General features: G+C 48.4%; 1 protein-coding gene across 24 annotated transcripts in view; it reads left to right on the forward strand.

The window, feature by feature from the left end:
* The window catches only part of NAV2 (neuron navigator 2), a 739,922-nt gene that overhangs the window by 697,676 nt on the left and 18,434 nt on the right, over positions 1-23,812 (forward strand). For 11 of the 24 annotated variants that reach the window (XR_006297427.1, XM_043580801.1, XM_043580796.1 and 8 more), the window contains 10 exons: positions 651-734; positions 1,121-1,232; positions 2,480-2,700; positions 5,327-5,335; positions 5,751-5,923; positions 13,545-13,698; positions 15,345-15,507; positions 16,231-16,331; positions 18,430-18,525; positions 20,325-20,493. Coding sequence is in view for 23 of the 24 variants with exons in the window: in XM_043580801.1 (XP_043436736.1) it covers positions 651-734; positions 1,121-1,232; positions 2,480-2,700; positions 5,327-5,335; positions 5,751-5,923; positions 13,545-13,698; positions 15,345-15,507; positions 16,231-16,331; positions 18,430-18,525; positions 20,325-20,493 (1,282 nt within the window). In the remaining variant the exon portion in view is untranslated. The remainder of the gene's footprint in view (positions 1-650; positions 735-1,120; positions 1,233-2,479; positions 2,701-5,326; positions 5,336-5,750; positions 5,924-13,544; positions 13,699-15,344; positions 15,508-16,230; positions 16,332-18,429; positions 18,526-20,324; positions 20,494-23,812) is intronic. The other 13 variants (XM_043580799.1, XM_043580810.1, XM_043580812.1 and 10 more) reach the window with 3 other exon arrangements.

Below are 23,812 nucleotides of genomic sequence, written 5' to 3' on the forward strand. Positions count from 1 at the left end.
AGGGTCAGAGAGAGAGGGAGACACAGAATCCGAAACAGGCTCCAGGCTCTGAGCCGTCAGCACAGAGCCCGACGCGGGGCTCAAACTCATGGACCGTGAGCTCATGACCTGAGCTGAAGTTGGACGCTTAACCGACTGAGCCACCCAGGCGCCCCTTTGTTCCTCCATTTGTACAAACATGCTTGATATGAGCCTCTCCTGTGAGCTTGGCATTTAGTGAACAAAAGCGCCGTAGAGCAGAGGAGCTAGAAATGAAGCAGCAGTCACAGGAGTGCATGTGTCTCTGACGGTGACACCATAATGCACATAGGTCGGCAGTCCACGTGCTTTTGAGGGTGAACGTGAGAGAGCCGTCACGAAGGCGTGAGCTTCCATCTCTTGAGAAGGTTGTGTAAAAATTAGGGAGACAGCAGGGAAAGCACATATGAAGGCCCTGAGGTGGGAAGCAGCATGGGATTTTTGAGGATGTGAAAAGCTGGAGTGACTGGATCCCAAAGAGAGATGGAGACTGGGGCTCCAAGGGCTGAAGAATTAGGCGGGGGCTAACTCACATGGCCCCGGTGAGGATTGCAGTCCTTAAGACCCAGCACCCAATAGGCTCTCTTGCCTTGCAGGGTGATCTGACTGAGGTGGTGTCTTTTCTCCTCCAGGCTCACCTGGTGGCAGCCTTTGAACAGAGTCTTGGAAACATGACAATCAGGCTCCAGAGTTTGACCATGACGGCTGAGCAAAAGGTAAAGCAAGAAAGGGTGCCTCCCTCCTCCCTGCTTGGGATGAACAGCACACCTAAGAATAATACTCTCTTTGGTTCCAGAGAGTAGTAGAGATTTTAGTGCACTTGAACTATGGGAATTGAATCGTGAAGAGTAGGTCTGTTGAGTGCAAAAGTGACCTAAACGAAGGGGCGGCCCCAGCACCCGTGACCCATCTCACAGTCCTATTTCTACGGCTTCTGTGTGCTTATGTGCCCGTTGAAGATTGATGCAACCTAAATACATGGGACAGAGGTTTTGTGGAACTCCTTCATTCCCTCCCCGCCTGTGCTGAAACCGAGTCGCACTTCTTTGGAGATCGGTCCAGAATGATGGTAGGGTGACCGGTATTTTTTTCTGTCCCCCAGGATTCAGAGCTGAATGAGTTAAGAAAAACCATCGAGCTGCTAAAGAAACAGAACGCAGCTGCTCAGGCTGCCATTAATGGAGTAATTAACACACCAGAGCTCAACTGCAAAGGTAAAGGAAGGAGAGCAGCCTTCTAGACCAACAACCTGCCTGCCCTTAGGAGCCCTCCCCTGACAACACGCGCTGCATTCTCCCTGCCCCAGGGTGTGTGTCCACGTCAGTCACTCAGGTCCTGGGAGGCAAACACTTTGAATCCAGTAACTCCAGGCCTCCGGGAAGGTAGCTCTTCTGGCTCAGCCTCTTCCCTGCTGTGTCTCAAAAACGGAAGAAAATACGTTTCATCGGCAAAGTGGCGAAGTGTTGCGCTTCGCCTGTGTCCTTATGCCTGAAGCCCTTAACCTCAGTCGTGCTCTGGTATCTCCATATTGACTCGGGCTACCCTGAAGTAGGCATCTCTTGTTTGCCCAGGAGAATCTTCCCGAGCGAATTGCTTCATCCTCGTGTGTCTTGCGGGGAGAAATGGAGTTGTGAGGCGGAGTTACCCTCCACCTCCCACAGCGGTGGCCTTAGTGGTCATGGTAGAAGTAACGGTGATAGCTAGCATTTATGGAACACGCGCTGTGTTCTAAGCCCCTCCGCTCAGTGTTTTCAGTTATTAGTTATCTCGTTCGCTTCCACAACAACCTTATGAGCGCAGTGCTGGTCCTCTCTGCATCGGGCTGCTTGAGTCACTTCCAGAGTATAAGATGCAGAAGTGGGACTGGAACCCAGGTCTCTCTGACTCTGACACCAGTGCTCTTAGATTTCGTTCTGTGCTTGTGCAGAAAACTGGCTGCAAATTTTATTTCGGTGTCACTGCTCTTTCAGACAGCGTGATTTCTGGCGTCACCGTTATTTCAGCTGTCAGGCCTCCTGAAGAGTAATGACAGGATCGAAATGGGAGGGATTGGCAAGAGCCGGCCAGCCCGAGGAAGCGCAAGGGGCATTCCAGGAAGAGGGAATAGTACACGTTAGGACCCCGAGATGAGATGGGCTCGGCATCTCCAAGGAGACAAAAGAAGGCTCGTGAAGCAGGAGCGTACAGAGCAGAATGGGGCTCGGGGTGGCCTGACAATACAGGTGACTTGTCACGGTTCAGAAACAGGATTGGGTGCCTGTCTCAAGCTTGAGAGAGCTGGTGTTAGGGGGGGATTGTCTTGAAGCCTCCCCTGACTTCTGTTTGATGAAGCGGATAGAATGGGCCCTCATTGAATTGACTAAAGGGGGTGTAACTTCCACCTGCTCAAGGATCTTCAAACCAGCTGCTGAGGGCAGAAGGTGGTGTCTAATGGGAAATACTCGGGTATGTGTGGATTCAGGTATAAAAGCCATTCCCTGGGACAAAGGACTGGGCTCCAGGCAGCAGCTGCTGATCTCCTGCCTTGGGTCTCCAGGAAATGGTACCTCCCAGTCTGCAGACCTCCGCATCCGCAGACAGCACTCCTCTGACAGCGTCTCCAGCATCAACAGTGCCACCAGCCACTCCAGTGTGGGCAGCAACATAGAGAGTGACTCGAAGAAGAAGAAGAGGAAGAATTGGGTGAGTGTGCATCCCAAGACTTCCGTGGGTCCTAGCAGACCAGTGCCCCCCCCCCCCCCCCCCCCCAGAAAGAGCCCAGGCTCGCTCTTAACTTCAGAGCATAGGCCTTTGAGAGCGGATCCAAAGAAGCCTATGGATAGGTTTCTACCAAATTCAGTGCTGTGCTCAGCCAAACACCAGGACTTACGAAACCACCACCACCTTGTAGTTTTTCTGTTTCATGAGACTTTACGTGGCATACTCATCTTCCATTTCATATACATGTTGTGTCGTCATCATCCCATGTTATAGCCACAGAGTTCCAGGCACTAGAGCAAGGGTACTCTGCAGTGGTTTCTTCTTAGCTATTCTGGGGTGGAGGGTGTGTGTTACCAGTTATCCCGTCATCATTGATAATCCTTATCTGCTTACTGACACAATTGACTGCTGTGACAGCGTTAAACCAACTTTTCTCTAAACAATTTTTGACCGCGTCCTGTAAGTAAAAGTGTCATGGTGTAGGGGCGCCCTGGTGACTCAGTCCATTAAGCATCCACTCTTGGTTTTGGCTCAGGTCATGATCTCACAGTTAGTGAGTTGGAGCCCCGTGTCAGGCTCTGCACTGACAGTGAGGAGCCTGCTTGAGATATTCTCTCTCTCTCTCTTTCTCTCTCTCTCTCTCTCTCTCTCTCTCTCCAAGAAAGAAATAAACATTAAAAAAAAAAGTGTCACAATTTAGATGTTAGGAGTTAGGACAAGGTTTTAAACTGGAGAGTTGTACTTCAAAACAGTGAGTTTGATAGACCCAGTTTCCAATACATTGTTTCTCCATGTTTCCATAATCCCAATGAACTGCTTGAATTTCTGTGCTGTGGTGTCTGGAGAAGTTTTTTTCCCATTCTCCTGGAAATATTTCACACGCCCGCCATTTTTTTTTTTAAGTAAACTCTACCCCCACCATGGAGCTTGAACTCACCATCCTGAGATCAAGAGTTGCACAGTCCACGGACTGAGCCAGCCAGGAGCCCCCTACCCACCCAGTTTTGGTTGTGTGGAGGCTGTGGAGTTCTGAGACATTTGCTGCCCCCTGTCTTCAGCACAGGGATACCCCAGATTGATCTGAAGGGGGCTAGTGCTCAAAGGGCCCCATCTGTCAGTGCTGACCGCATCGTGTGTTCAGAGTAGCTTCAACGTCCTCATTCATCCCACATACTTCTCCCTCATTTCGTGTTATCTTGGATGGGTGGCGAGGTCTACCAATAGAGGAGTTGAGGTTTGAGTGATTTCGGTTATTGATCGCTTGCGCTGGAAGACTGTAAGGCCGGTTCAGTGCAACCCTGTCCTAATGATTAAATTTTTTCTTTGTTACTAACGGCTTTCAGTCAACTCCTTCGCCGTGCCTTTTAGAGGATTAACGTATGTTGCTGTTTCTAATATATTGTTGGTAACTATGGTCTGACTTGATTGTCAAGGTGATGAGAGAGAATTCTTTTCTATGAAAAACAGTGTATATCCATTTTCTCCAATTCAAAAAATAAAACATATTTATTTGCTTTAAGACAGTTCCAGGTTATCGGTAGAATTGGGGAGGATGGATAATTGACACTCTCAGATCATCCCGAAGCTTAATTCCGTCTGATCTTTGCAATCTCCTCTTCCACCCGGCCTTTTACCACAGGGAGAGGCAAGGATTTAGGTTGATGGCTTGTGTACTAGATCCTTCTGTTTCTATAACTGGAAATACGGTGAAAAGCAGGAAACGGGAACTTGATCAACCACACGCTGGACATGCCATTCGTTATGGATGAAATCCTGATGGGTAAAAAAAATCCCATTAATTATTTCAGAATGGCCTGTTTCTGAATTCTTTAATGGCTAAGAAAACCTCCAGGATGTTTTCAGAAGGAATGAAGGATTTTAGGAAAAAGGAAATCCCTTTTTTAAAAGACCTTTTTTTAAGACAAAACTTAACTTTTCGGCTCTAGAAAATACGTGCTTGTGGCTTTCAGAGAAGACCCTACACTTTAACTCTTGATTCTCATTAGAATAAATACTCTCGTTGGACTTTTCAGATCCGTCGCATGATGTGGGGAATTTGTGAGGTACCAGTTCCCTGTACCCAATATGGCTAATGAATTTCTCACAAATACCCACTGTTTGAGTAGTAACCAAGGTGGGTAGTTCCCTGCTTGTTCTTACGCGTATGCCAGGATAGCGGGAACTCCTGAGGAGATCTTCCAAAGGGCTGCGTTGGGGCCTAGTGCAGCAGTGAAGCCCTTCTTGCTGAGAGAATAAGACACAGACATGCCAAAAACAAGTTAAGGCGCAGAGAGATGGCTGATAAAAGACACAGGGTGAGAAGCACAGGAAGGTGAGGGCCGTCATTTCAACTAGACAAAGAAGCTGGAAGAACTCGGACTATAGGGCCTTCCAGAAGCACTAGTCCTTGCCTTTCCTCACGGAGGAAGATGCCCCTAATGCCCTGAAAGATTCACGTTCTTACCAGAAACCTCCTGTGTGTGTGGTGTTTATCATTAGCCATGTCGTGTCTGAGAAGTCCGAAGCTTTCCCTGTCACTGGCTTTCTCTGTTAAAAATTGTCTTTTTTCCTTCCCCTCCCCCATTTTTGCTTGCGTTTTCCCTGGCAGGTCAATGAGGTAAGCAAGACCACCGTTAATATCAGATACCAAGCTAACCCATCCATTGATATGACTAATCTCACCCGCATCCGCCACCATGTCTGAGCATCCTGCTTTGTTGCTGTGTAACCTCATCCTCCCGACATCCATCTGCTGAGCCAGGCTCTGTCTTGCTGTTGGCATCTAGCCTCGAAGCAGGAGTAGGCATGGAATGTCACCCACAGGTCCAGTCCTTTGAGCTGTCAGCACCAGATAACTCTTCTTCCCTTACTGCACTGATTCAAGAGAGCTGTTGGGAACCTCTGTCATTGGTTGGGGGGTGGGGGGGGAGTCATGGGAGAATTAATTGCTCTTTTGTCTGCATGTCTCTGTGTTGCCGAGGCCTGGGTGTTGGGTGGCAGCCCGTGCCAGGCTGACAGTCTCGGATATTCAGTTACGCAGCTCCTTCAAGCAAGCCTTCGGGAAGAAGAAGTCCCCCAAGTCTGCATCCTCTCATTCAGACATCGAGGAGATGACAGATTCTTCGTTGCCTTCCTCGCCAAAGTTACCACATAATGGCTCCACGGGTTCCACTCCGCTGCTGAGGGGCTCTCACTCCAACTCCCTGTAAGTCTGTCTGTCAGGGACACACGCTGGGCTGATGATGCCTTTGGCCTCTAGGAACTCCCTCAAACTGGAAGGGCTAGGTGTCCTGTTAGGATATGTCTGCCCCTTGGGGTCTTGTATGTCGTGTTTCATAGGACTGGGCATTTTCCACCAATGTTTCAGGACTGGAGAGGTTGAAAGAGAAAGGAATCTTCCGTTGTCCCAGTGGCGTTGCTGTAGCAGCCATGAGCAAGTTGCTTAACCTCTCTGTTGACGTTGTTTTATTTGCCAAAGTAGGATAATGGTTCTTGGCTACTTATCCTGTCCTAAGGATTAAACGAGATAAATGGATGGGAAAGAACTACAACCATCTTACCGGGAGGAAAGATGGTGTTACGCGTGTTCACAGTTTTTGCTGAAGTTCCAGGTCATTTTCGTGACAGAGCGTAAAGAGATGATGCCATCCTTCTGTGATCAAAATTTGGTGTTGACTTTTTTCTCCAAGCTCAACACTCAGCATTTGGAAGTTAAAAAAATGGAGAAAGACTCGGTGACAATTGTCTTTACCAAAGGGTTCTATCTTTGGTAAAATGATTCATCTCCATGAACTCCGCTAGTGAATTAACATACAGTGCAGTATTGGTTTCAGGAGTAGAATTCAGCGATTCATCATTCACATACAACACCCAGTGCTCATCACAGCAAGCCAAGTGCCCCCCTTAATACCCATCCCCCATCTAGCCCATCTCCCATCCACCTACCCCTGTCGACCCTCTGTTCTCTATCGTCAAGAGTCTCTTGTGGTTTGTTTCCATCTCTTCTCTCCCTCCCTTCCCATATGGTCATCTGTTTTGTTTCTTAAATCCCACCACGTATGAGTGAAATCATAAGGTATTTGCCTCTCACTGATTGGTTTATTTCACTTAGCATAATACATTCTAGCTCCATCCACGTCATTACAAGTGGCAAGATTTCATTCTTTTTGATGGCTGAGTGGTTTACTGATTAACTGAAATCTACGGGTAGTAAATTTTAGATGAGTCAGTTTGTACAGAGCTCCTCGGGAGCGCCGCTGCTCCTGTTAAGTGAGATAGGCGTTTGCTCACGTGACCTTGGCTTCTCTGCTATTGCCCTTGGCAACTAGGTAGGTAGAAGGGAAGAGTCGCCAACCTCCCATGATTTCCACTGAGCACCCACTGATCATTGCTCCATCAGAGGTATAGGGAGACAGTCCTGTGCCCCATCTAATAACAGAAGGCCCAGACTCCACAGACAGAAGTGCGTCAGGAATGGCTTGGGATGGACAAGTGGGGACCCAGGTGTCAGCTCCTGGAGTAGTGAGAAAGATTACCCTTGCCCCATAGGACTGCATTCCCTTAGAGACCATGAGTATACCAGGCCAAGAGTGAAAGACCTGGAGCTCGTGTGGTTTGCGGTACCGTTAGTAAGATGAGCCAGTACCCAGGAGAAGAGAGCTGCTGTGGCTGGGGTCCAAACAGCCACTGAGCTACGGTTGGACAAGGGAGTGGGTCGTTGTAGACACCTCAGTTTCCTCATTGGGAAAAAGGAGGTTAATTACATCTGCTTCCCTGGATCCTCGTGAGGGCCTAGTCAGACACTGTGCCTAAAGGGCCTCCTTCCTCTTCTCCTTCAGTCTCAGGAAGCCAGGTATGTGGTGCTGACTGTAAGTCCGCTTAGCCATCCAGCCACCGGAGCTGAAGACAGCAGCACCTGCTGATGACAGCAGCCTGCATAAGTGTCCGAAGGCCAGCTTACCAGATGGGTGCATGCCCTGTGAGCAGGGGGCTCGGCCAGGTCTTTGCAGCGCACCAGCCACGTGGTCACCGTGGAAGACAGAAAGTGGAAGACAGGAAAACAGCCTAAGGCCTTGACTTTTTAGCAGTCCCACCACCCATGAAGTATGGCTCTGTTGGGGGGTCTCCGTTTTACTCAGATTAGCAGCTCCACTGAGGACAGGGCCACAGTGCGTCTAGGCCCGTGTTCTTGTGTAAAGAATTAGGTAAATGCCCAAGAGTATGAGTCCTATTTGACCCGCTAGGTGCCTCAGAAGTTAATAAGAGGCCAGTTGCCTGTGACACACATGCCATCATCCCAGAGCACCTCAGTTTGACCAGGAGAAAAAGGAACTCGCCTGTTCCTTATTTGTGGTTTTAAACATTGTATGTAACAACCCATGTAAGCGGGGCACAACTCTAGATGTTCTGAAGAGGCCTAAGGTGATGCTCACCAGAGTCCCACCCCTAGGGATTAGGGACCAGCGGGGACACCACCCAGTGTAGCTGTTTTACTTCTGAGCTTCTGCTCTGGCTCTGTGCCAGTCACTGGTTACAAGGACGTACAAGACGGATAAAGTTCAGTTCTGGTAGACCAGGGCGAAAAGCAGACATCAAACAAGTAAATCTGAATAAACTAGAAAACAGCTCAGGGTTAGGTTAATGCTAGGAATTAAAATAAGGTGTTGGGATACGGAATACTACAGCAACTGTAGACAGAATGGTCCGGAAAGGAGGCGACATTGCAGCTGAGATCTTCAAGACAAGAGGGACCGTTCTGGTCAGTGACCCTAGCTGCTGTAATACATGGAGTCCCAAAGCTCAGAACCCAGTTCTGGGTCGGGCAGCCTGCGTGGAAGACTCCTTCCATCTGGATCCAGCCATCCCACTGGATCTGAGTCTTTCACTGAGTGCTCTGTGTCCAGCCAGCAGGTGAGGTGGGGGAGGGGAGAGAGTGCAGGGGTTTCTAAGAGGGGTTTCTCTTAGAGAGTTTTATGGGCCAGACCTAGAGGAGACACATGTCCTCTCTGTCCACAGTCCACTGAACAGGGTCATCCCACCCATAAGGGAAGAAATGAAATCTCCGCACCCAGGAGGGAAAGGAAATAGACTGTGGGGAGCAGGGCAGCCTTCGCCCCAGATAGTGCAAGGAGCCTCAGGTGGAGACTGGGAACAAGGGATGGCCAGTGTGTGGCCAGTGTGGCTGCGGCATGGTTAGGAAGTAGGAAAGTGGTAAGAAAGGAGGCCATGGAGATAGGCAGGGCCAGACCACGGGAGACTTTGAAGTCAAAGTAAATTTGCATCTGCTTCTATGTGTGATGGGTTATCAGCCATTGGAGAGGTTTCTTTTGTTTGTTTGTTCTTGAAGTTTATTTAAGTAATCTGTACACACAATGTGGGGGTTGAACTCACGACCCCGACTTCAAGAGCCACTTGCTCTAGCGACCGAGCCAGCCAGCCAGCCCATTCACTGGAGAGTTTTAAGCAGGAATGTAAGATCATCTGAATTCATGTTTCACAAAGATCAGTCTCCTTTCTGTAGATAAGGAATAGAGAGGAAGGGCAACCACATAAGAGGCCAATAGCACTCTCCTCCTCATCCTCCCCACGATGGCCTGGTTCGTGTCCTTTGAGCACTCTAATCACACCCCCTTGCCCTTTCTTTGTTCTCTGCCTGGTACACTCTTCCTCTAGATATTCTCTTCCTTCACGTCTCTGTTCAGTGTTACCTTTTCAGTAATGCCTTGTCTGTGCACCTTGTGTAAAATAACGCCCCCATGACCGCCAGCACTCCCCATCACCTCCCTTTCCCCTGTTTTATTTTTTACCATGGCACATACCACCACCTGACGTGTAGATTGCCCCAGGTTATTTGTTTTTTGTACCACCCCCCCCCTCCGCCAACACACACACCGCCACCCAAAAATCTACAGTATAAGCTGCATGGAGGTAGATACCATTGGATTTGTAGACGTTCAGATCGTAGGTGAAACAAATGGTAATTCATAGCACAGGTGAGTTTAAGATGTGTTCAAGAAGAAAGTTGACAGCACATGGTGATGTGGAGTGTGAGGGCAAAGAGAAGAATAATCCTTGAATGTTCCTAGATTTGCAACTTGAGTACCTGGGTATGTGAAGGTATTGTTTCTTGAATCGGTAAGAGGTGCAGATGGGGCAGAGTGGGGGGAGCATCAGGAGCTCTGGTTTGGCTATTTGAAGTCAGAGCTGCTCAGGAGGCATCCACATGGACATGCCAACCAGCCTGGGACTCCTGGAGGCGTAGATCTGGTGGACATGGGCTCATAGGTGGTATCGAAAGCTGGAATCTGGAGCGTTCTCTACGGGGTTGAATGGAGATGGAAAAGAGCCAGAGGGCCAAGGACTGAACTTTGGGTGCTCTGAAGAGAAAGGAGAGCAGCCAGCGAGATGAGAGGAGGTGGGAGGAAAACAGAAGCAGAGAGAAGAAACTTCTGGTAGCAGGGTCAAGTGCTGCTGGGCGGCCAGGGAGGATGAGGAAGAGAAAGAGAGGATGCCGCACTGGGCTGTGCAGCGCTCCCAGCGGCCACTGCGAGAAAGCTCCCTCCAAACCACTTTCCCCGGAGGGATCGGGTGGGGCAGACTCTGGGCACTGCTGACCTTCTCTGACATTCCACAGCATCCATGCACACTGGAGATGTTTGTTTTGGGTCTGGTTTTCCAAAGGGTGGGCAGAGAGCAAATGCTTCTTTCCAACCTTGAAGGGTTTGTAAGAATGTGCAAATCTAGATGTGAGAGGAAGTTCAAAGAAGAAACCCGAGGCAGAGAAGTGGAGGGTGGGGTAGGGGGCTCAGAAAAGTTCCTACCCTGTGGGCGAAAGGAATGGTAACGTGGGAAGGCAGTGTTTCCCATACTGGAGGCATTTAAAATTAGGTATGCCACCAACCCTGCCTTTGGGCCAAGACAGTGGAAATATGGGAGTATCATGTTAGGGACTGAGTAGGAGAAAATCTACATCAGGTTGCTTCAAGAAGTAGTCCATGAAGTGGATGAGTATGTTTTGAGTGCCTGCTGGATATAATTCAGGAGCATGGGCTCTAGAGTTACGTAGACCCACCAGACTTGATCCTGACTTTGTCATTTTGGGGAGCGGGGAGGCTTGTTGTTGTTTTTTAATGTTTATTTATTTTTGAGGGAGAAAGATCATGAGCAGGGGAGGGGCAGAGAGAGATGGGGACCGGGGATCCAAAGTGACCTCTGTGCTGACAGCAGAGAGCCCAGTGCAGCACTCACACTCACGAACTGTGAGATCATGACCTGAGCCAAAACCAAGAGCTGGGCACTTAAACAACGGAGCCACCCAGCTGCCCATGATTCTGTCATTTTTAATGGGCCTGTTAATATCTCTAGGACTCCCCCCCCCCCTTTTAAAAGGAGATCATGGCAATACCTCTTCAAGGAGTTGTTAGTAGATGTAGTAAATTAAATAATATGCTTCACATGCCTGGCATAGTCGTTTGTGTATTCCATATGAATTTACTGAGCACCTGTTACATTTGATCAGTGTTATCAGACACCAGAAATGATGCAGAGAACCCTGGTCCTGGAGCAGCCAGCCATGTAGGGGGTAACCTGTTGAGTGCAACCAAATTATCAGAGATGTACAAAGGTCTAGCATGGAAGGAACCAAGGGAAAAAGTGCTGTCCTGGGCAAGAGGGATAGATAGAAACTAAAACCTAGCTGGGGCTGCTGCAGAAGAACTTAATTTTCAGGGCACATAGCCGACTCAGTCAGTGGAGCATGACACTCTTGATCTTGGGGTTGTGGGTTCAAGCCCCACGTTGTTGGGTGTAGAGATTGCTTGAAAACAAAATCTTTAAAAAAAAAAAAAAACCCTTAATTTTCAACATCTCTGTGCTAAGTAGGAGGACATCCCCTCTCATTGGCCAAGCTTCGCAAAGTAGCTCATGTGATACAGCCCACAGAGGTGGGTGCTGAGGAAGTCTTGTCTGTCTTGTTGAGGAAGCTTCTGGGGAAAATGTACAGATCATGTGAAGGAGACTGGGGCAAAATGCCTTGCCCTGGAGCGCCAGACGCACCCGACTGATGGTGTGAATGGAGGCTAACTGTTCTCTACAGTGAATTGGAGCCTTCCAAGTCTGTGCAGGGCGTGGTTTAGCGAAGCCTGGAGTGTCACAATGGAATTTTGCTCAGACTTTACTCTCCATTTAAACCAGGAACCCGTACTCCTCTCTCAAGAAGAAACTAGTGTTTGCAAGCTCCCACTGCAAACCTTGCAAACCAGAAAGGCATGACCATTTAGTTAAACCTTACAAGCTATAGCCTACTCACAGCACAGAGAGGGGTGAGGGTTGGGGGAGGGGCAAGATCTGATTTCTAGAGACATTTTCTAGCCCTCTTAGTCCCAGATCTGTTGGCCTCGGTTTGTCATGGGTATAGAATGGGAATGATCATAGTATTTTCAGGCATCAGAGTTTTTAGAAGATTTTAAAGCCAAGAAACTCCCTTGGCTACTGACAACTTTTAAAAGTAGGGTGTGGTTTTCCTCTCTTTGCATCCCTCAAATGAAAACCATTCAGGTGTAGGTCAAGAAAATAACAACAGAACAGTTTGGCTATTCAGGTGTTAAATTTTTCTCTAGTCCTTTCTGCCCCCCAAATACAATTACACTTCTTTCAACGATTATAAATGGTTTCCCCCTGGCAATGAACACTTCCACACCCTCAACCCGTTTTACAGGTCAGGCTTTTTTTGGCCTCAGATCCAGAATTTGGTCTTGGAGAGCAGGCTGCACAGTTATTTCTGCAGAGACCACATGTTCATCATATCTTTCAGAGATAATCAGCTTCAGCTTTGTAACTTTAGGAACATGTCTTTTTTTTTTTTTTTTTTTTTTTTTTTTTTTTTCCCAGTCTTCAGTCCAAGAAATGTCAAAGCTTCTTATTCTGGATCACTCCTCACCCCAGAACCAATGATCTTTGAAATCACCGTCCTTTTTTTTTTTTTTTTTTTTTCATAGAGCCACCTTTTCTAACATGGAGATTTGGTCTTCCACTTAGTGCTGACCTGCCAGGTATCTGAACAGCAAACCTGACTAATCACATAGGGAACCCAGCCTAGAAGGTGATAATGGCATATGGGTGGAAAGGACGACACTGAAAAATGCTGTTGCTCAATTTTCACCTAAAACTGGCTTCTGTATCCTATCACCCTGTCTGCTGACTCTCCACGATGTTTCCCTTCCTTGCTGAGAGCTTCTGAAGCAGTGTGGATGGGTGGGGGAAGGAAGGAATGTTGTTCTCTCAAGACACTTTCAAAAGACTGGGTTTCAGAATGTGACCAAAAATAGACTAACTCCCTCCACAGGAATCTTTAGGTTACTTTCATTTGGGGGCAAATAAAAATCACTCCTCAGCTTTCTGACCTTAGAGTGTCTAATCTTTAAAACAGACAGTTGACCTTCCTTCTCTGAGTGGGTTCAGATCTCAAGGAGCCTGTGGTGTCATTAAAGGGGCCCAGCTGGGTACACATTGGGGGGGGGGGTGGTTTCAAGCCCCAAAGGTTACTACTCCCTTTGGCCAGCTCCTGCTTATCCCAGATTATTGGAACTTTGTCGAAAGGCACACCAAAGCCATTCTGAGTGCCAGAGCTCTGCAAGGGAAGATGGTAATACAATCTGTGAATTTCAGGTGCTTTGATCTTATTGCCTCCAGGAAGCACTGGGAAGATGGTTAGACAGGGTCACTGCTGCACAGACCTGCTGATGGACGTGGACCAGTGGTCAGTGGAGGACTGGAGGGAGATGAACTCAGAGCTGTTCTCATCAGTAACACCCACCCCCCTTCCCTAGAATTTCAGAGTGCATGGATAGTGAAGCCGAGACAGTCATGCAGCTCCGAAATGAGCTGAGAGACAAGGAGATGAAGCTGACAGACATCCGCCTAGAAGCCCTCAGCTCCGCACACCAGCTCGACCAGCTCCGGGAGGCCATGAACAGGATGCAGGTGAGCCCGGGAGCATGGGCTGGGCCCAAGGCTGTCTGGGGAGGGAGTGGCAGGAGGCTGCTCTCTGCCAAGCTAGAGCTGCAGACTGTTGCAGCCCTCTGCTTTCCTAGCCTCTTTCTCTCTTTTCTCTTTCTTTTCCAAAGCAGCGAGGCTCCTCCTCTTTTCATGTCCTCCCGGATATTGCCCAAAGATGAGTCTTTTCAAGGTATAGGAGGAACCATGCATCTCCCCTTTGTGTAACTTTCAGCGGCTCTGGCATTGGCTCTTGCAAGTTGATTTATTTATTTATTATTTTTTTTTTTTTAATTTTTTTTTTTTCAACGTTTATTTATTTTTGGGACAGAGAGAGGCAGAGCATGAACGGGGGAGGGGCAGAGAGAGAGGGAGACACAGAATCGGAAACAGGCTCCAGGCTCCGAGCCATCAGCCCAGAGCCTGACGCGGGGCTCGAACTCACGGACCGCGAGATCATGACCTGGCTGAAGTCGGACGCGTAACTGACTGCGCCACCCAGGCGCCCCTGATTTATTTATTTTTGAGAGAGAGCGAGCTGGGGAGGGGCAGAGAGAGGAAGAGAAAGGATCCCAAGCAGGCTCCGCACTGCCAGCACAGAGCCTGACATGGGGCTCGAACTCACAAACCGTGAGATCATGACCTGAGCCCAAACCAAGAGCCGGATGCTCAGTCTACTGAGCCACCCAGGCACCCCCCTTTTTGCTCATAATCTACTACCCACCTATTCACAGTTCCACTTTCCAGACTCAACTCAATGGCCAGAGGGAGCCCCTGCTCCCTTTGGCTGCCCAGGGATTTCTGTTTCATCTAGTCCCCTCCACAAGGATCTCTTTCTGCACATCTGAATTGGACCCTTTCCTCAAAGTTGAGCCTCTTACTCTGCAAAGTTTTCCCAGGCCCTGCATTCTGGAAGCATTAGTGCCCTCGTCTGAATTCCTATAGATTTGTTCTTACAACCCCTTGCCTTCCATCATGGATTGGAAGGCATTTGGGTCTTTTAGCTTTTTTTTTTTTTTTTTTTTTTTTTTTTTTGCATCCCTTTCTCAGGCTGTAGCACCCATGCTTTGCACATAGTAGGGTTTTCTCTAAATATTCATAAAAATGAAAGAGCCCTGTGGGCTCTGCCGAACGGGACCTCACTGGAGGACAGCATTTTCCAAAGGGGGTTCCATGGAACACTTGTTCCAGGAGAGGCTCAGCGAAAGGAGAACTCCTTGATCAACTGTGTTTAGGGTTGCTACACGTTGTGTGCTCCTCTGAGCTCCCCAGTGCAGAGGAGTTCATAAAGCCTCTGAGTCCTGCAGGAAAGACACCTGTCAAGCCCAGAGTCACTCAAACCTCTTAGATTGTAGGCCCCTTTTTCACTTAGGACTCGGGCAGCAGACTCTGGGAAACATTTCTGAGTTCTTTTCAGAGGCCATCTCTCCGAAAGGATGGCCCTTGCCCTGCCAGACAGGTCTTGTATATATGCAAACAGCAAGCACAGCCGAATCTCTCTGGCAGTGTGACTGACGGCCTCGGCTGGGGTACCCACTTGATCCCTGCAGGGAACCTTCCGATTCCTCCTCCAGAATAAGGCTCGTCCGCGTTACCTCCACCTAGTAAGTGAACCTCTCCCTTACTCTTCGCAGAGTGAGATAGAGAAGCTGAAAGCTGAGAACGACCGGCTAAAGTCGGAGTCTCAAGGCAGCGGGTGCAGCCGGGCGCCCTCCCAGGTGTCGCTCTCCGCCTCCCCTAGGCAGTCCATGGGCCTCTCCCAGCACAGCTTGAACCTCACCGAGTCAACCAGCCTGGGTGAGTGGCATCACGGGACTGGGGGCAGGTCGGGGCCTGCAGCTGGCACTCCACTCTCCAAGCAAGAGCCCCGAGATAAGCAGGTGAACAGATCAAATGGAGAGGCAACAGGCGTGTGTGCACTTGGGGTGTGTGTGTGTGTCTGGGTGTGCGTCTGCTACCAACATGAGCCCAGCCGTTAGACTGCTGTCATGCTTTGCTCCAGTGCCCCGAATTCTCCAAGCCACACGCTTGGATCCTCTCGTCCACCATGTTGAGTTCCGTTTGATCCATTTGAAGAGGCTGTGACCTGCAAGCCGAATGCTGCATAGAAACCCCGTAGTAGCAGGTCCCAGTTGGGGCAATGGCTTGGTGTACGTACGGTCTTCCCGCCTTCAGGATGGATTCCAGGCCGGCACCGTAACTAGCCAACACGATCCAGGTTTTCTTTGTAAGCATATTGAGGCTGACGCTTTGATTTCTTACCCATGATGCTGCGTTGCTGTCGTTTTGGTTGAGCCTCTGCCTCGCACTTCCATTTGGCAAGGTACATCGTCAGCCTGCTGGCTCCTCGGTCGGTCCACCGTTGGTTTCTGTGGTTGCATTCTCCATTCCGCCCTCCCCCCTTCCCCGCACCCCGACACCTGGTTTGTCCCGCTGCCGTGCGGACAAGCAGCGGGGGTGTCAGGAAGCCGGCTTTGCTGTCCCCATGTGCCTAAGGCTGTTGATGTTTTCCATTCGCAGACATGTTGCTGGATGACACTGGTGAATGCTCGGCTCGGAAGGAAGGAGGCAGGCATGTTAAGATAGTTGTCAGCTTTCAGGAGGAAATGAAGTGGAAGGAGGTTAGTTGGATCCCTTTCCCTGCTCTGCTTGTCCCTTCCCCCAGGTAGAACTACCTAGCTTAGTGATGTCATCGTCAAACCAGATCACCTCAGCACCTGAGGTGATCTGGAACTACTACTAACCCCTTCCTTCACTAACCATAATCCCCAGCAGCATCTTGACACAATTAAAGGGAGCGAACGGCTCTTCTCTCCCTCTCGTGTTTGCAAAGTCTAATAAAGGGTACTAAAAATATTCCCCTGCTGCCTTTCCACGGAACCAACTAAACGCTGCCATCAGTCAGAAATGGCCTTTCTGAGGTCATGTGTTCCTAAAGCACTTCTGAGGCAGCTAAGCACCGTGAGCACAGAAGGCACAGAAGCAAACTGACCAATCCCAGCTGACCCGAGAGCACCCGTTTTGCCCGGTGTTCAGAGACTGCGGAGAACGTGGGAGACTGAGGTGGCCCGGTGACACACGTGGCTAAAAGTGAAGCCAGCGGGGCGTCCTGACTCCCCGAAGCTGAGGAATCTCAGTTTTCTGAGGAGTTTCTGTTCTCTTCCAGAGTCTGAGGAGGCCACACCCGCACTAGGGACTATTTTGGGGTAGGGGTGGGGGTTGACAAAGTTCATTTTTAGTCACTGATTAAATCCAAATGACCATCTCATATAAGTGGAGAAAGACTTCACAAGTCGCTATTTCAAGTCCTCTTCAGTTTTTTGTTGGATGTTTCTTAGCATTCTCGCCAACACACTATTTGTAGTCTCGGAGTGCTAGGGAACCCACAGTGCCCACCGAAACAAAGCGTGTGCGGCCAGACTTTCTTTGCCAGAGGATTCCGCTGTGTGGCTGGCCCTTGAGTCTTACGGGAGGAGATAGGCCCAGAGTTTGGAGCTGCCAGCGATTTTCTCATCATCTAGCCTAAAAAAGATCCAATACATATAAAGAGCTCCATTTTCAGAGCTTGACTAGTGATAGGACTATCAGGGGAAAATCCATTCTTGGAACATTCTTGTAAAAAAAAAAAAAAATCAGGGGATACCTGTGGATTTGCATCATTCTCATGGTCCTCAACATGAACAGGTAAATTGTACATTTCACAAAAGTTTGAGTCCCTCTTAAAAATTGGATCACCACAGCATCCAGATGAAGTTGGTTGACCAGATGATGTCACCTCAGTTTACAACTGAGAAACATAATGTCTGAGCATCACTTACTTAAGATTACAAGGGAGCTGGGGAGGCCAGATCTTCTCACTGCAAGGCTGGTGCTCTTTTCTCTGATGGTTTTGCTTAATTGCCACATATGCCACTGTCCCCACCCCCTGCTGCCACCCTCATATTTCTGTATCCTTATGAGCATGTCAGATCTAAGAGTTTAAAATCCAACAAAACGGAATGTTCTATTAGTTTTTGTTACTGTCGTGATTAGTTAGCCCTGACCATGCGGAGCCCTGTGCACACAAATTCAAAAGAAAAAGAGTATTTTTTTATGAACTTCCCAGAGTTTTGTTTTCTGAATCGAGTATGTTTTAATTAGCAGAAAAGCAATACACGTTCTTAAAAAGAAGACAAAAATTGAACATACTCTATCCTGAGGGAGTTTAAGATTTGGCAAGGAGACAAACTTGACTTACAAGTAAGACATAGATACCTAAAAATAAACAAGTATAGAAGATATCAATATATAAGTTACGTACGGAACCACTGAAGCATGTCAGCTCTGAGCCTGGTGGATTAATCATTGAAGGCTTCTTAGAAGAGGTGAGTTTGCAAGCAAGGTTTGGAAAGGGAGAGATGGCAGATAGGAGAGGGGAAAGCATTCCAGGCAAGGGATGTGATCTACGCACCTACACAAGGTATACCTTTGGTAGAAGGTCCTAGATTCCAGAGAGGAGATCCTCTTTTCCTGACCCACGGATTGGTATTTTTGCAGTGGGGCGCGGGAAGATTTAAGACCATTGCATTCGATCTAAGTTGTAATCTGGTGTTAAAACAAATAGGACTTTTATTTCTCTCTCAAACTATTGGTGGAGTTCTAAGGCAATCTGAGTCCTTGCTAACGTGTGTCAAAAAAGATTCACCTGTTTTTCCCCTGCATACATTTCCTTACCCTTAGGATTCCAGACCACACCTCTTTCTTATTGGCTGCATTGGAGTTAGTGGCAAGACGAAGTGGGATGTGCTCGATGGGGTGGTTAGACGACTCTTCAAAGTAAGTGTCTAAGAAGACAGCTGCAGTAGTCTGCCTGAAGTGGGTGCCTGGGCTCAGGGAGGGAAGGGGCGGTTTGTGTCCCGAACCTGGCCACTTCTTGGGCCTGCTCCCCACCCCATCCTTGTGTTGCTGGGACTTGTCCCCTGGCACTCAAGTAATAGGAAAATGGTAAGTACAGACTGATGATTGCCCACACTGTTCTCGGATACCCTTGGCAGTGATTGGCCAGCCAGCGAGGGTCATCTCCCCAGCCTTGATCGAGTATTTGAGCCTCTTGTGGTGAGCTGCTTATGTTCAAATTCTCCCTTCACCTTAGAAGCGTGTCCTGTTGAATACGCTTTGGAGTGAGTGCCCTGTGGCCAGAGCTAAAACGTCAAATTTCCATTCTTCATTTCGGGAGGATTTGACCTGACTTGCCCAGCATCCTTGCCAACACTGCAGAGTCTGTGATCTGTGCTTCATGTAACATTAACATCTCATCAATGGCCAGAGTCAAAGATGTCGGCATAGTTATTTTTGTAGTTGTTCTACTGGAGTGGGTGGGTGTTTGTCACAGGAGAGATAACTAATGAGTCCTGAAGTGAACCTTCAATCACAAGGTGGTTTTGGAAGAAGCTTTTCATACATGTTTTTTCTATCATTCTGAAGTGAGTCGGCAATCCTATGTGTTCATTAATCATATCCCCTGAGCAATAACGGTAACCTATATTTTTGGTGCTAGAGGTCATGCTAACATAACCCCAATTTATCTTTCAGGCCTGTGAGGAAGGTCCTATTAGTTTCCCACTTAAAGAGGAGGAAAGTGAGGCTCAGATCACGTCACTTGCCAAGGTCGTGGACCTAGAAGTCAACCATGTTGGTCTAATTGAGCTGGTCTGACTTCAAAACCTGACTTAACTAGTATACTCCAGTCTTGTTCTAGCATCTGGTTTCAGGTGGTTTCACACACAGGAACTTCTGTTCTCTGACCAGAGATCATTCCCCATCTTGGCAGGCTGCAGAAATATGACTGGGCAAGAGATGTGAATGGCTGAGGGCAACCCACTCCTGCTGCCTAGAGCCAAAACCTTAATTCTGCTGATGGGCAGTCGGGACATCCTTGGATCAAAACGACCAACAGGTTGGGCTGAAAAGAGCCTGTTGGGGCATCATATGTGAGGAAATGAGACCATTAAAGGTAGAGAGGCCTGTTACCAGTATTTCACATCAAGTCATTGTCCAGCCACCACCTAGCCCACGCACCTTTGGTCCAAGTTCACTGACCTAAAACCTTTTGGTCACTCACCTCAGAGGGAACACCTTCCAAATTAAACCCAACTTTTCCTGTTTAAAGATCAGGAGCTGTTTTTTTTCTTGCAGCCCCGGGGCTTGTTCCCTTTGTCATCGGTGTAGTCTTTGTTCTGAGCCAAGGAAAGGGGCCAGTGGAGGGATTTCTTGTCAGAATTACTTTCTCGTGCATTTTCCAGCACTATTCACAGGCCCTGGCACCTTAAGGACTTCAGCTGAACTGACGCAACGCAGCCTAAGTTTTCCTTGCTTGGTTCATCCAGACTAAACGTTCACGATTGTGTTAGGGCTCCCCCCACATCACTAACCAAATAAATCTGTACTTTAAGAGGCCTGTGATACTTGGGAATCATCCCCATGGAAAGCCAGCTCTTCTCACCTCGTTCCACAGCTCGGTTTCAACCCAGGCGTCAACTGAGAAAGAAAATGACCATAAATCGCCCAAGGAAAACATGAGTCATGGGCAGATTCTAGCCACATCTTTGATAGGGTCTTGATTTTATTCTTCCCAGGAGTACATCATTCACGTCGACCCCGTGAGTCAGCTGGGGCTGAATTCAGATAGCGTTCTGGGCTACAGCATTGGGGAAATCAAGCGCAGCCATACCTCGGAGACCCCCGAGCTTCTTCCCTGTGGCTATCTGGTCGGAGAGAACACGACCATCTCTGTGACTGTCAAAGGTAACTCGGCCGATTGTGGAGGTCGGAGTTTTCAAGAATTGAGCTTTTGTCTTGTGACTTGGCAAAACATGGTTGGAAACCATGGCCACAGTTTTGTTTGCACATGGGTGTGTGGGGGGGGGGGGGGGTTGGTTTCTCCTCCCCTACCCCCGCCCCACTGCAACCGCAGTCATTCTTACCTAAGCAAGTTGAACGGTTTTTAGCTTTTTCAACCACCACCGGAAACAAACAATTTTAGTTTATTGCCGAAATTATATAACAAAACGTCCCATTAGCCTTCTGACTCTAAGGTGATGGAATCTTAATAACCCTGCTGAAGTGGAGCTCCACCAATACCAGTGGACTCCTCTTGCCAGCTAGCCTTGGACGTGGTCCCATTCTATGGATGGGAGCCACAATCTGCTCTAGAGGCATTGCTCAGAGCACTCTGATGAAATTTCTGAAGCTCTTGCCCACACACAGTGCTGCTGGTGCTTCCGATTGCCTCATCACCTCGGATGTTAAGCCCCAGGCCAAAGTGTATTCCGTGGAACTCTAGGCCCACAAAGTATCTTGTGGGGGAAAAAACAGTATAATGGCCAAATAAGCCTAGAATACTACATCATTGTACCCATTTGGATGTAGGGGCAGAAAGAGAAGAATGTGCTGGTGCACTGACTCTATAATTTAATACACTAACTCTTGCCGTTAAAAAGGCTGTTTAATCCAGTCTGACACCAATGTATTTGAGTGCAACCCCTTTTTTCCCTGTATTTTATGAACCCACAAAGAATAGATCAATAAACAGTATATGAGGCTCAGCATTCAGGTTGTCCCATTTCTTAATTCCCTGGAAGGCACAGCTCTTGACTGGAGTTTTAACAGTGCACTTTGGGGGTGGTTTGATGCAGCTTTGTTTCCTGGTTGCAAGGTTTTCCAGAAGCACCTCACCATTCCTTATCAGCAAAAATCTATATGCTTGCTCTGATGATGGCGAGCTGTCTGTTACTACTCCTTGAGCCTCACCCACAACCTTCTTATCTGGCTAGCAAGCGAAATTGCACAAACGTGGTCTCAGGCTGTAAATGACAGAAACCTACCCCAAGCTAGCTTTATCAAAAAAGGAAACACACCTGGAAAATCCTGGAATACGCTTCAAACACTGCTGGATCCAGGTATCCCAAGAGTGCCATCAGAACCAGACCCGCCTCAGCCTTGCATATTATCTGAGTTCTCTGCATGTGGCTGCTAAAATGGCCCTGGTAGCCCTGATAAATCCTTCTGGCTTGGGATTCACCAAGAAAGAGAATGTCCTTCTGGAAAGGTATGACAGAAAATCCTTACAGGTGATTCTGGCCCACCTGGGTCAAATGGCCATCACCGAACCAGTTATTATGACCAGGGAGATGGTTTGGCCCAGCCTGGCCCCACGTTCGCCCCTTGGTGGCTGAAGGTGCTGGGTCGGCCCCTCTTGAACCACCTTGAACAAGCCCCCCATGAGAAAGACGAGTCCTGCTATAAGGGGCAGGAGGAGGGGGGACCAGGCACACCAAAACAACGCTTCAAGGAAAGCCTCTTATGTCACCGGTTCAAGCCGTGTCTCATCCACGCTGGTGAGCACACGTCATCACTTGTAGGCGACAGCTACAGGCATTGAGGGGCGAAAGAAGTGATCCGCTGCAGGGACCAGACCTTTGCACAGAGTGTGACAAGGCGGTCTGCCGCAGTGGAACGTGCCACCCCACCACAGAGCCCGGTCTGCCACTGTCAGCACACCAGGTTGTTCAACATCTCGAGGCATCAGCTCAGGTTTATTTACTTAATTTACTTTTATTTTTTAGAGAGAGAGTATGAACAAAGGAGAGAGGCAGAAGGAGAGAGAGAGAGAATATCAAGCAGGCTTCATGCTCAGAGCAGAGCCCGATGTGGGGCCCAATCCTACAACCCTGGGATCATGACCTGAGCCAAAATCAAGAAGAGTCAGACGTTCACCCGACTGAGCCACCCAGGTGCCCCAGCTCAGGTTTATTTTTAAGTGACACCTGACTCTTCTGTTTTCTGGTGGTACTCAAAACTTACGCCTTCAAGGCATGATAAACCACGCAAGGGTTTGAGCCAAGAGGTCCGTGGGCTGTGGATAGTCCACCTAAGTGGTACCAGAGGCAGGGATGTGACTGAGCATGCCTGAAGTGAGTTCATCTGCAGAATAGTCACTCCCAGGGGGTTTTAGGGCAAAAGACCAAAAGAGCAGCCTATATGTAGAGAGAGTTGTTTTTGTGGGTTTTTTCCTCCCTTACTATTAAGTTTAGACGAGAGACCTTACACTCTGCACTTCGCATCAAGTTTGAGCCAGTATAGATTACACTGAACTCAGTACCAGGAAAGTCTCGGGCCTATACCCAGAAGCCAAGTCATTCAGGAACCTCCACCTTGGTCATTCTGGAATAGTCCCTTGCATTTAGGGACTGTTCTCGGTTAGGGGAGGATTAGAGATAAGCATATAAATGCATTTGAGTGGTCTGTTTGCAGTGAATTATTATGTGGAAGGAAGACGCTATTATAAAATCGAGTAAATGGGGGAACCTGCCTGGCTCAGTCGGTAGAGCATGTAACTCTTGTCACAGGTTGTGAGTTCAAGCCCCACACTGAGTGTAGAGATTACTTAAAAATAAAATCTTTAAAAAATAAAATAAGAAAGAATAAATGCTCTTCTTTTTTTTTTCACATACGTATACTGGTTTTCTTGAGGTGAGTTTTAACAGAATTACCTTAGGTTTCAGACAGGTAAACTTGGATGGACCTTCTTTTGAGAATGGTATCAAGACAATAACTCTTTTTAAAAAGCCAACAGTGGGGCGCCTGGGTGGCTCAGTCAGTTAAGCGGCTGACTTCGGCTCAGGTCATGATCTCGCGGTCCGTGAGTTCGAGCCCCGCGTCGGGCTCTGTGCTGACAGCTCAGAGCCTGGAGCCTGTTTCAGATTCTGTGTCTCCCTCTCTCTGACCCTCCCCCGTTCATGCTCTGTCTCTCTCTGTCTCAAAAATAAATAAACGTTAAAAAAAAAAATTATAAAAAAAAAAGCCAACAGCCCTGATTGGTGGAGATGTCTCAGGTAGGAGAAGGGAAGAATGCATTTCCTCTTGACTTTGAGACTCAGAGGTCTTAGCATCGTAGCCTTTGCCTGCCGATCATCATATCCCCGAATCAAATTGCATTTCTTTGTTTTAAAGATGAAAGCGTTGCTGCCTTTGTGGTGTATGTGAGTGTGGGCAGCAGTGGCACGCGGGAGCAAACAGGGTGACAGGGCAACCCCTGGGGTCCTGGCAGACATGGGAGACCCAG

Source organism: Prionailurus bengalensis, chromosome D1 (assembly GCF_016509475.1).
Source record: "Prionailurus bengalensis isolate Pbe53 chromosome D1, Fcat_Pben_1.1_paternal_pri, whole genome shotgun sequence".
NCBI lineage: Eukaryota > Metazoa > Chordata > Mammalia > Carnivora > Felidae > Prionailurus > Prionailurus bengalensis.